At 39.7% G+C, this 12,151-nt stretch overlaps 1 protein-coding gene across 2 annotated transcripts in view; it reads left to right on the top strand.

Annotated features, from left to right (window-relative positions):
• Positions 1–12,151, top strand: part of LOC133473519 (myocyte-specific enhancer factor 2A-like) — a 52,706-nt gene that overhangs the window by 30,745 nt on the left and 9,810 nt on the right. For both annotated transcript variants that reach the window (XM_061765193.1, XM_061765199.1), the window contains 5 exons: positions 77–221; positions 2,345–2,398; positions 4,111–4,226; positions 7,143–7,257; positions 8,121–8,226. In XM_061765193.1, the coding sequence (XP_061621177.1) occupies positions 77–221; positions 2,345–2,398; positions 4,111–4,226; positions 7,143–7,257; positions 8,121–8,226 (536 nt within the window). The remainder of the gene's footprint in view (positions 1–76; positions 222–2,344; positions 2,399–4,110; positions 4,227–7,142; positions 7,258–8,120; positions 8,227–12,151) is intronic.

Below are 12,151 nucleotides of genomic sequence, written 5' to 3'. Positions count from 1 at the left end.
GAATGACGTGAGTGAAGATAGTCATCTCATATGTTGAGTCAAGAGTCACTGACATGTTGGTGTCACCTGTGTGTAGTCGTCAAGTGTACCACAGCCGAATTTGGTGCATGTGGAAGGAGGAGGAACCAGTGATGGACGAATGATGATGGTGGCATCTCAGCACGGTCACCTGCACAGGAACATGCACGCGATGAACAGGTCTACCAGTACCGCCACCGCAGGTGTGTGGGTGTGTGTGTGGGTCCATGTGGCAGTTTGTCAGTCAGTCAGGTAGTAAGTCACTTGATTAGTCATTCAGTTAATCTGTGTGTGTGTGTGTGTGTGTTCGCGCGAATGCATGCGTCATAACTATTTTGGACTCAATACAACACAAAATGGTACTAACCCCAATTCCAGTGAAGTTGGGACATTATGTAAAACGTAAATAAAAACAGAATACAATGATTTTCAAATCCTTTTCAACATATATTCAATTGAATACACTGCAAAGACAAGATATTTAATGTTCAAACTGATGAATGTTACTGTTTTTTTGCAAATATTCTCTCATTTTGAAATTGATACCTGCAACACATTCCAAAAGAGCTGGGAAAGTTGAGGAATGCTCAAAAAACATCTGTTTGGAACATTCCACAGGGGAACAGGTTCATTGGAAACAGGTGAGTGTCATGATTGGTATAAAATGAGCATACCCGAAAGGCTCAGTTGTTGATAAACAACGATGGAGTGGGTTTCACCACTTTGTGGAAAACTGAGTGAGAAAATAGTGCAAGACTTGAAGAACGTTTCTAGATGTACAATTGCAATAAATTTAAGGATTTCATCATCTACGGTCCATACTATCATCAAAAGATTGAGTGACTCTAGAGAAATCTCTGCATGTAAGCGACAAAGCCAAAAAGCAACATTGAATGCCCGTGACGCTCAATCCCTCAAGCGGCACTGCATTAAAAACCAGCATCATTGTGTAAAGGATATTGCCACATGGTCTCCAAAAACACAGGAGAAAACCATTGTCAGTTAACACATCTACATCTACAAATGCAAGTTAAAACTCTACCATGCAAAGCAAAAGCCACACATCACCAACACCCAGAAACGGCGCCGGCTTCTCTGGGCCTGCGCTAATCTGAGATTGACTAACACAAAGTGGAAAAGTGTGCTCTGATGAGTCCACATTTAAAATTGTTTTTGGAAATCATGGACATCGTGTCCTCCGGGCCAAAGAGGAAAGGGACCATCAGGATTGTTATCTGCACAAAGTTCTAAAGCCAGCATCTGTGGAGGTATGGGGGTATGGTAGGGCATGGGTAACTTCCACATCTGTGAAGGCACCATTAATGCTGAAAGGTACATACAGGTTTTGGAGCAATATCTGCTGCCATCCAAGTAACAGCTTTTTCAAGTACTAGACTGGCCTCCCAGCAGTCCAGACCTGTCTCCCAATTAATTGTGTGGCATATGCCCATCCATCCATTTTCTACCGCTTATCCGAGGTCGGGTCGCGGGGGCAGTAGCTTTCGCAGGGATGCCCAGACTTCCCTCTCCCCAGCCACTTCATTCAGCTCTTCCGGGGGGGTTCCCGGGGCGTTCCCACGCCAGCCGAAAGACATAGTCTCTCCAGCGTGTCCTGGGTCGTCCCCGGGGTCTCCTCCCGGTGGGACCTGCCCGGAACACCTCACCAGGGAGACATCTGGGAGGTATCCGAATCAGATGCCCCAGCCACCTCATCTGGCTCCTCTCAATTTTTATTATTTTTTTGCTGATTCTCATCCCAGCCGCTTCACACTCAGCTGCGAACTGCTCCAGTGAGAGTTGGAGGTCACGGCTTGATGAACCCAGCAGAACCACATCATCTGCAAAAAGCAGATATGCGTATGTGTGGCGTATGATGAATGCAAAATAGGACAAAAGAGACCCCGGATTGTTGACCAACTAAAGTTGGACAACAAGCAAAAATGGGAAAGAATTCCACCTACAAAGCTTCAACAATTAGTGTCCTCAGTTCCCAAATGCTTATTGAGTGTTGTTAAAAGGTCTAACACATGGTAAACATGCCCATGTCCCAACTTTTTATGAACGTGTTGCAGGCATCAAATTCAAAATGAGTGAATATTTCAAAAAATATAATAATAAGTTTATCAGTTTGAACATTAAATATATTGTCCCTGTAGTGTATTCAATTCAACATAGGTTGAAAAAGATTTGTAAATCATTGCAACATCAATATCCCAACTTCATTAGAATTTTTGGGTTTGTCGATGCAGTTGTTTAATATGAATCTAGTGCATGTATTCATTGACACTGTGTGGTGCTTGGTTGCTAATTTGCCGTATATGTTCAGGTGAAATGCAAAGCAGTTCTGATCTGATCCTGCAGAATGGATCTGGACCAGATGGTATGTTCCTCTCAACAGTCGGACGAGGAGATGCACACACTTGCACCACTCACACTCAACGGTTTGAATTTTGGTTATGTCACATACCAAATCAGCATTACTATCTCTTCAGCTTTTCTGCCACATAATGCAGCAAGACTGGTTGATTGGTTAGTTGTTTGTTTGGTTCAGTAATCAGCAGTTTAGTTAATTATTTAGCTACTTAGTAATTTTGTTTGTCAGCAAGTCAGTTAGCTGTTGCAAGATTTGTCTGTGAGGTAGTTAGTAAGTTGGTTGGTTAGTTAGTATATTACTTTGTAAATGAGTAGCTAGTTAGCTAAAGGGTCAGATAACCACTTAGTTTGCCAATTAGTCAGTAGTCAGTTTGCCCGTTGGTTAGTTCATCAATTTGTCATTCTATTTATCAGTCAATCGGTCAATTATTATGTATATCAGTCACTTGTTCAGTTAGTTAGTCAGTCAGTCAATAAATCACTTGGTTAGTCCTTCTGTCAATCAGTCAGTCAGTTTCTCAGTTAGCTGGCTAGATAATAATTTGATTATTCAGTTTGTCAATCAATGTCACTTGGTTAGTCGATTACTTTGTCAGTCAGTCAGTAAGTTAGTTAGTCTCCTTGTTGGCAACTAACGTGTAGTTCTGTCACGATAGTTACTATATCGACTTATCGTTCGATGAACAAAACGGACACAATAGTTTTTCCGGACTCGAGAAATTGTCAGCGTTGTGGTGAGCTGGCGTGCGGATCACAAAGGTCGCTGACAAAGTTGACGGCTGTGTCATTAGCCGCTAGTGGGCTCATGGAACGCTGGTGGACCGATACACTCTTGCCAGTGTTGGCTCCGTCCAATACTCCACAGCCTTGCTCCATGTGCAGCGCGGAGCACACAACAGAGACAATTAAGGGAAAGTTAACCGTTTATTGTGTTTGCTAGTCCGCAAGCTACCGAGTTAAGGAGCTAAAAAGCTCGCTCCACCGCGGCAAAGTCATTTTAAACATTAGCGGCTCTCTCCAAATTGTTGTGTGTGTTAGTCCCAAATTAACACGTGGGACACGTTATTCAGCCAGTCGTTGACTACAGTGAACGTCAACGTATATGATTGACAGGTGAAGGGCTCGTCTTCAGCGGACCAACCACAGTATTGTAGCAGTTTTCCAAAAAACAAGAAAGGAAATTGCTGTATAATAAAAACAATAATATTAATAACAATACTGATTTAAAAGCAAAAAATAAATACATTAAACGATCAAAAATAATAAGCGCAGGCCTTATATTTCACCATTTCAGAGGCATAAAAAAAACATTATCGTTCATCGTGATAGTATTTGGGAAAATATATCGTCTTAAAAAATTATCGTGACAGGCTTACTAATGTCCCTCTGTTTGTCCTTAGAGGAAGTCAGCTCCCTGACTTCCTGCGGTCAGTGTGTCTTTGTCATTGCTGATTGGTCAGGAGAATAGTGAAGCGCATGCCAGCCAAGTGTCCCATCTTCCACCAATATCTTCATCCCGCTTGTCGTCTTCGTGCTCACCCTCCCCGAAGGCCGCGCCTCGTACGAGCGCCACAATTATGTAACATCAAGCTCAATAATTGATGATTTCCTCTATAATGAATAATAGCTGCACTCATCCTCATCATGCTGCTGCTGACCTTTTACAAGTTGTGCCGAGGGTTAAACGTGGGTGTGACTTTTCTTGTGATGTGTTTTTAGTGAACGGCTTTGTGGAATCATCTGGAAAAATCCGCCCACCTAAATCTCCGACGCCGGCACGCAAGTCTGATCTGCGAGTGCTCATCCCTGCATCCAAAGGCGGGATGGCCACACTGGTACGCGTTAAGTGTGTGTTAAAGTTTAGCTTTTTAAAAACATTAAAATACTTTTACTTCATACTTTAGACCTGGTTACACTGCCGTGAAACAGTATTGGCCCCCTTCTCAATTTTTTTTCCAAACTTTTTGTTTCAAATCATCAAACAGATGTAAATATCAGACAAATCTCACCCAAGTGAAATTAAAATGTTTTTAAATGGTGATTTCATTTGTTAAGAAAAAAAGACGATGCAAAGTTTCCTGGCCCTGTGTGAAAAAGTAATTCCCTCCCTTGTTAAATCATAAATTAATTGTGGCTAATCACAATTTTTGGTGAATTTTCACTGATCACACCCAACCCTGATTACCTCCAGACCTGTTCAATCAAGAAATCACTTAAACAGAATATCTCTTGACAAAATCAAGTTGGACAAAAGATCTAAAAAAAATTTTTAAAAACGCAACAAAATGACACAATCCAAAGAAATTCCAGAACAGCTGAGAAATAAATTGACATCTATAAGTCTGAAAAGGGTTACAAAAGCCATTTCTAACGCTTTAGGATTCCAGCGAACCATAGGGAGAGCCATTATCCTCACATGGAGAAAACATGAAACAGTGGTGAATCTTCGCAATGGCCAGCCTACAAAGATTACGCCAAAGAACACCAATGACTCATTTAGGAGGTCACAAAGGAACTCACAACAACTTTTAAAGAACTCCAGGAATCACTTGCCTCAGTAAAGTTGAGTGTTAATGACACAACAATAAGGAAAAAATTGGGCAAAAATGGTGTCCATGGCAGAGTTGAAAGGCGAAAACCACTGCTGACCAAAAAACATAAAAGGCTGGTCTTAAAAAAAAAACATCTGAATGATTCCCAAGATTTTTGGGAGAATATAATATGAACTGACGAGAAGTTTTTTGGAAGGTGTGTGTCTCGTTACATCTGGCGTAAATGTAGCACAGCATTTCAGAAAAAGAACATCATACCGACAGTCAAATATCTCCCCAGAGATGTGAAAAACTAATTGCCAGTTATAGAAAACTCTTTATTTCAGTTGTTGCTGCTGAGGATGGCCCAACCAGTTGTTAGGTTTAGGGGGCCATTACTTTTTCACAGCGGCCCAGGTAACTTTGAATTGTGTGTGTGTGTTTGTATATAAGAATTTGAGAAGGGAGCCAATACTTTATCACGGCACTGTATATACAGTATAATAAAAAGTATATAAAATCCCTGTTTTTAAATCAAGGGAATTTATTATACATTTTCTAGCATTTAAGAAAACACTAAATTCAGTTAGTTTTTTTTTCATTTTAAATATAATAATGATATTATAAAACAAAATATGTCAAATTACATCATTCCGCCTACAGTCTGTAAGGAGGAATCTGCACTGGGTGAAGCACTTCACTATCAGTGAGTGTGTGTGATATATCTTCTGACTTGTCACCAGCACGTGGGCTTGTACGCTCTAACAAGAGATGACCTCATCCAGGGTGCGGTCATCACAATGACACCAAAGAGATGCAAACTTCTGCTTCCTGTCGCTTATTAAAAAAATAATAATAATACTCATAATGCTTATTTTATGCTTTGTATTAAAAAATATTTACACTGAACTCGTTTTAGTCTGTACTGTTAGTGGTTAAACACAAAATCATTATCGTTGACTATTTTTATAGAAAGCTTTTGGAATATTCTCTTCAATGAGCAGTCAGAAAGGAAAATATCATAGCTGTGTTAATACTGCCACCATGTGGCCAGAAAGAGCAGCAACGCAATAGTTAAAGGAAGAAACCGTTTGCCCCCACCACCAGTGTCAGCGATCCACAGGAGATTGCATGAACATGTCTATCATAATAGGACGCATGAAAAAAAACAAAAATCAAGGACCCAAGCCTTGAAATAAATAAAAAGGCTGCTATTTTAGTTTGAAGCTGCCTGGGCTCATACGTTGGTGTACACCTACCAGGGAATTTGCCAAAATGAGCCCCGATCGGAAGCAGCAATCCTACACAGCCTCCATGGCGTATGTAAAAAAAAAATAATAAAAAAAAAAAAAAAAAGCGTCACCAAGTAGCGTCGCCCAGCTGTCTAGGATACGTACTACTGATTGGGTAACATTTATTATGATAGACATGTCTCAAACATGAAAATGCCAGAGCGTAGTAGGCCTAAGTGTTAATCTAAAAATGAGAGAGGTTTTAACCCTAAGATATATACTTAATATTATTGTAAGCTTCTGTAACATTATGCACAGATTCAATATTTACTGTGCTTAAATACAGGGGAAAAAACTGTATTTAAATCATGATACTATTAAAATGTCTAGCAAGCAAAAGTTAAATAAAAATGTACCTTATTTTAGATTTAAAACAAACCATTCTTGAATATTAGATGCAAATGCATTGAACTTAAAAGACCAGTAAAATTGAACTGTATTTAGGCAGAGATTATTTTGTGTGCCACACTTTAAAAATCCTTTTTCATTGCCAATTTTCAAAACCATCAGCAAACTTTAGACCTGTGCTTCCCCCACATTAGATGGTGTATGCAGTACAGCTTTCCAATTTAGTGTCACCCATCTGTCTAGGATACCTGCTTCCGATTGGAGCTCATTTAGGTAAAATCCCTCTTAGGAATTTGTCAGAGTACGTCAAAAGCGTTGAAATCGAGAATGACTTAAAAATGACTGCCACGTACCAAAATGGCCAACTTCCTGTTCAATTTCATGCATGGATCCTTGAGACTTTTTTGTGTGTCCTGCTATGACAGACACATCTACACAATTTCATCTCGACTAGTGAAACTGGTGTCGCAGGCAATTTTTTTCCCCCCAAGAATGGACCCTCACACCACCTTTTTCATATTAAATACATATTAGTATTATGATGATGATGATTATCATCATCATCATCATGCATTTTCAGGGTGAGCAACATCTGTCGAGTCCAGCTTTGAACACACCGGTGGTCTCCATCAGCACCCCCAGCCTGACTCAGCACAACCTGCTGTACAGCACCATCAACTCTGCCTACAACAACGGTAACTAAACACACACTGTACTGTAAAATACTGTAGGCACACTTACACATTCTGATGACACCCAATGTGATAGCAGTGTCAAAATCGACCTTTGAAATTATTATAATGCCAGGTTTTGACAGAGAGGTGTATAGTATTATTGTATTTACTCAACTACAGAGAGGACTGGCCATTTATTATTCTGATATTAGGTATTTGTTAATGGGCAGGCATATATTTTTAAAAAGGCATTACTATAATAATGTTAGGTCATATGTACATTTGTCATTGTTTAAATGTATTTAACTGCTGATATTTTTGTTTACTTAAAAACACAATGTAGTATGTGCACATTTAAATCGAGAAAAAAAAATTCTTGTACAGGCTACAGTAAATGTTTTAAATTGTACTATTTTACACTTAAGCCTTGAATAAAATACTAAATGCAGTTAGCACACGTTTTTAAAATTGGGGGAAATGTTTTTTTTTTTACTATACTTTATATTTCAAACTTTAAAAAAAACACCAAATGCAGTTATTATACTGTTTTAATTCGGGGGGGGGATTTTAGTTGTTTTTCCTTTTACTTCTTAAATATTTAAATGCTTTTGCTCTTTTATCCCAAACTTGAATATCACTAAATGCAGCTACTGCAGTTTTACATTTAGGAAAATAAAATTTTAAATTTTTCCCATTAAAAAAAAAAAAAAAATACTTAAATGCTTTTATTGATACTTTAAACTTAACACTATTGATTAAGGTTTTTTTTTTTTAAAGGAAAATATTGTATAATAAAAGCCCATCATTCATGGTGAGAATGAAATTGCATGTGTAAATGAAATGTTTATTTATTTATTTTATTTATTATTTTTTTATGTGGTCAGATTACGATCTGAGCAGCGCTGAACTGTCAGGTTTCTCCTCTCCCACTGGACCACCTTTAAACTCCATGACCACATGGCAACAACAACAGATGACCACCTCACTGGGGTAAGACACGAACAAGACTTAACGTGGAACAGCATGACCATCACATGGTGTAACCTTAGGTTTAGGGTAAATAAAAAGAGGTAAACTGTAATAAGGACCAAAACCTGTCACAAATGGTGAAAATCCGTGAGTAATTGATGGGCACATTAAGATGTTTGTAGTTACCTATAGATGCCACAAGATGGCAGCAAACCCCATTTTCTATTAGACAAAGCCATGGCCTGACCAAATGAAGCTTCTCCTTGCAGCAAAAAGGCAAGTTTTTCAGCAAATAACGGAGGATACGTTCCTCAAAAATCTAAATCTGCAAATAGGTTAAGGTTCACTGTATACCAAACTTTCATCTCAGTTTTTTTTCCCCATACCATTTCAAACTCATTTTACAACATCAGCCATTAAAAAAATATCCTACAGATTGAGTTCAACAAAACAAAAACATACACACGTGGTGTAGACTCTCCAGAGCTTCTGCTAACAACCCATCCCGGGAATGCAAAGATATTAAATAGTCCACATTTGTCACTTTGGCAACATCTTGTGGCTTCTTAAGACCTTATAAAGAGTTCAAAACATACACCATAAATGGGTGAATTATTCAGCAAATAACCAAGGGATAGGTTCCATAAAAATATTCAAATAGGTGGATTTGCAAATGAAGAACTACCATGCGGGAGTTCACTGTACATTCATTAAACTGTGGATCGGTCACCCAATTCAGACCTGTGAAGATGCCAATATCATTACTTGTCAAAGGTAAGCTTGACCGTTTTATTGATTTGACCTTTTAAGAGTGAGGGGCCGCTTAGATGGCATTGCTGAAAACCATGTGACTAAAGGCACATGAAGTCTCACTTAACGTGGGAGACGGGACAGATTCATTTCAGCATCAGAACTGTGGAATTTTGCAGGTGTTTGGTTTGTGGACTTTGTGTATTGTCAGTAGGAATAGTAGTTGAGATTGTTGACTTGCCACTTGCACTGCATTCGCTATATATATGCGCATCACAGGTGGTCCAGTAGATTTACACACGTTCCTTTCAGTCAGGACTGACCAAAGCTGCTTATTGTCCATTAACATAATTTTTGTTTTAGTGGCAGCAGCACTGCCTGATAATTGTTTGACAAAAAGATGTCATTAAGTAGCCCCCCAGCTCAGCTAAGATGAAAAAAACCTCTTATTTTTCAAATTATTCCCTCATAAGGCACAGCACAAAACCTATGTACCATGTTCCCCTCACCAAGTACAGTGGTTTGAAAGTGTTTGCCCCTTCCTGATTTCTTATTTCATCAAAGACAACAAAAGTAAACACAAAATGCAGTTTTTTTACTATTAAGGGAGAAAGAAATACAAACCTACATGGCCCTGTGTGAAAGGTGATTGCGTCTTAAAACTAATAACTGGTTGGGCCACCCTTAGTCGCAACAACTGCAATCAAGCCTCTTGCAGCGCTGTGGAGGAAATTTGCAGAGTTGTTGTAATTCAGCCACATTGGAGGGTTTATGAGCATGAACTGCCTTTTTATGGTCATGCCACAGCATCTCAATAGGATTCAAGTCAGGGCTTTGACTAGGCCACTCCAAAGTCTTCATTTTGTTTTTCTTCAGCCATTCAGAGGTGGACTTGCTGGTGTGTTTTGGATCATTGTCCTGCTGCAGAACCGAAGTCCGTTTCAGCTTGAGGTCACAAACAGATGACCGGACATCCTCCTTGAAGATTTTTTGGGAGACAGCAGAATTCATGATTTCATTTAACACAAAATCGTCCAGGTCCTGAAGGAACAAACAGCCCCAGACCATTACACTACCACCACCATATTTTACTATGATGTTCTTTTTCTGAAATGCTGTGTTACCTTCATGGCAGATGAAGTGGGACACACACCTTCCAAAAAGATCAACTTTTTCCCCCCCCCAAAAGTCTTGGGGACCATTAAGATGTCTTCTGGCAAAATTGAGACAAGCCTTAATGTTCTTTTTGCTCAGCAGTGGTTTCATTTTTTTATTCTGCCATGCAAGGCCATTTTTGTCCAGTCTCTTGTCAGATGACAAATATGTTATGGGGCTATTGTTTATATGGTATGTAATGCATGCACGTCACTTCCAGCAAGTTGTCAACTATAGTTTAGCTAAAAATGTGTTTATTACGCGTATTGAGCCCTCCCTGAACATACCCGAAGCTCAAGACACCGTGGTGTGGTTACTCTATCCACCACAAGGGCTACTAGAAGTGATGTTGCAATTGACAAGCACAACGCGCTACACACTATACGCAATGGCGAGTAACATGTTGGAATATGAGGAGGATTTCGACATACAGGAGCACCCAACTGAACTTGGCATCGTCAAACCGTACGTTTGAGCCGACCAGGAGGTCGGAACCTGACAGTGACCACAACGAGCAGCCAAGTAGCAGTTGTACAATAGAAAAAAAGAGTGGCCTCTGGGTCGATGTGACGGCATGTCAAAAGCATGTCTTTTTATACAGTCATGGCTACAAATAACGGCACCCTAGGGGTGTCAATATTTTGGAGCACGACTATATGTATTATACAACCCCAATTCCAATGAAGTTGGGACGTTGATTTTTTTTAGCGCATGCTCACGGACATCGATGGCACAAAGAAAAACGAAACAAACAAAAAAAGAAGACATTAAGAATGCTGTCATATTTGCCTCACTTACAACCCCAATTCCAATGAAGTTGGGACGTTGTGTTAAACATAAATAAAAACAGAATACAATGATTTGCAAATCATTTTCAACCTATATTTAATTGAATACACTACAAAGACTATATTTAATATTCAAACTGATAAACTTTGTTTTTAGCAAATAATTAACTTAAAATTTTATGGCTTCAACACGGTCCAAAAAAGCTGGGACAAGGTCACGTTTATCAGTGTTACATCACCTTTTCTTTTAACAACATTCAATAAACGTTTGGGAACTGAGGACACTAATTGGTGAAGCTTTGTAGGTGGAATTCTTTCCCATTCTTGCTCAACAGTCCGGGGTCTCCGTTGTCGTATTTTACACTTCATAATGCGGCACACATTTTCAATGCGAGACAGGTCTGGACTGCAGGCAGGCCAGTCTAGTACCTGCACTTTTTTACTACGAAGCTACGCTGTTGTAACGTGCAGATTGTGATTTGGCATTGTCTTGCTGAAATAAGCAGGTGCGTCCATGAAAAAGACGTTGCTTGGATGGGAGCATATGTTTCTCCAAAACCTGTACGTGCCTTCACACGTGTAAGTTACCCATGCCATTGGCAATAACACAGCCCCATACCATCACAGATGCTGGCTTTTGAACTTTACGTCCATAACAGTCCGGATGGTTCTTTTCCTATTTGGCTCGGAGGACACGACGTCCACAATTTCCAAAAACAAATTGAAATGTGGACTCGTCGGACCACAGAACACTTTTCATCAGTCCATCTTAGATGAGCTCTGGCCAAGAGAAGCCGGTAGCGTTTCTGGGTGTTGTTGATAAATGGCTTTTGCTTTCCATAGTAGAGTTTCAAGTTGCACTTACAGATGTAGCGCCAAACTGTATTTACTGACATTGGTTTTCTGAAGTGTTCCTGAGCCCATGTGGTGATATCCTTTACACATTGTCGGTTTTTGATGCAGTGCCGCCTGAGGGATCGGAGGTCACGGGCATTCAATGTTGGTTTTCGGCCTCCAGATTCTCTGAACCTTTTGATATTATGGACTGTAGATGAAATCCCTTGCATTTGTATGCTGAGGAACATTGTCCTGAAACTGTTTGACTATTTTTTCACAAAGAGGTGAACCTCATCCTATCTTTGCTTGTGAATGACTGAGCAATTCAGGGAAGCTCCTTTTATACCCAATCATGTCACCCACCTGTTCACCTGTGGGATGTTCCAAACAGGTGTTTGATGATGAGCATTCCTCAA

This window comes from Phyllopteryx taeniolatus, chromosome 2, assembly GCF_024500385.1.
Source record: "Phyllopteryx taeniolatus isolate TA_2022b chromosome 2, UOR_Ptae_1.2, whole genome shotgun sequence".
NCBI lineage: Eukaryota > Metazoa > Chordata > Actinopteri > Syngnathiformes > Syngnathidae > Phyllopteryx > Phyllopteryx taeniolatus.
Note: the sequence above shows the minus strand (reverse complement) of the source record. Positions and strands in the feature narration are given on the sequence as shown.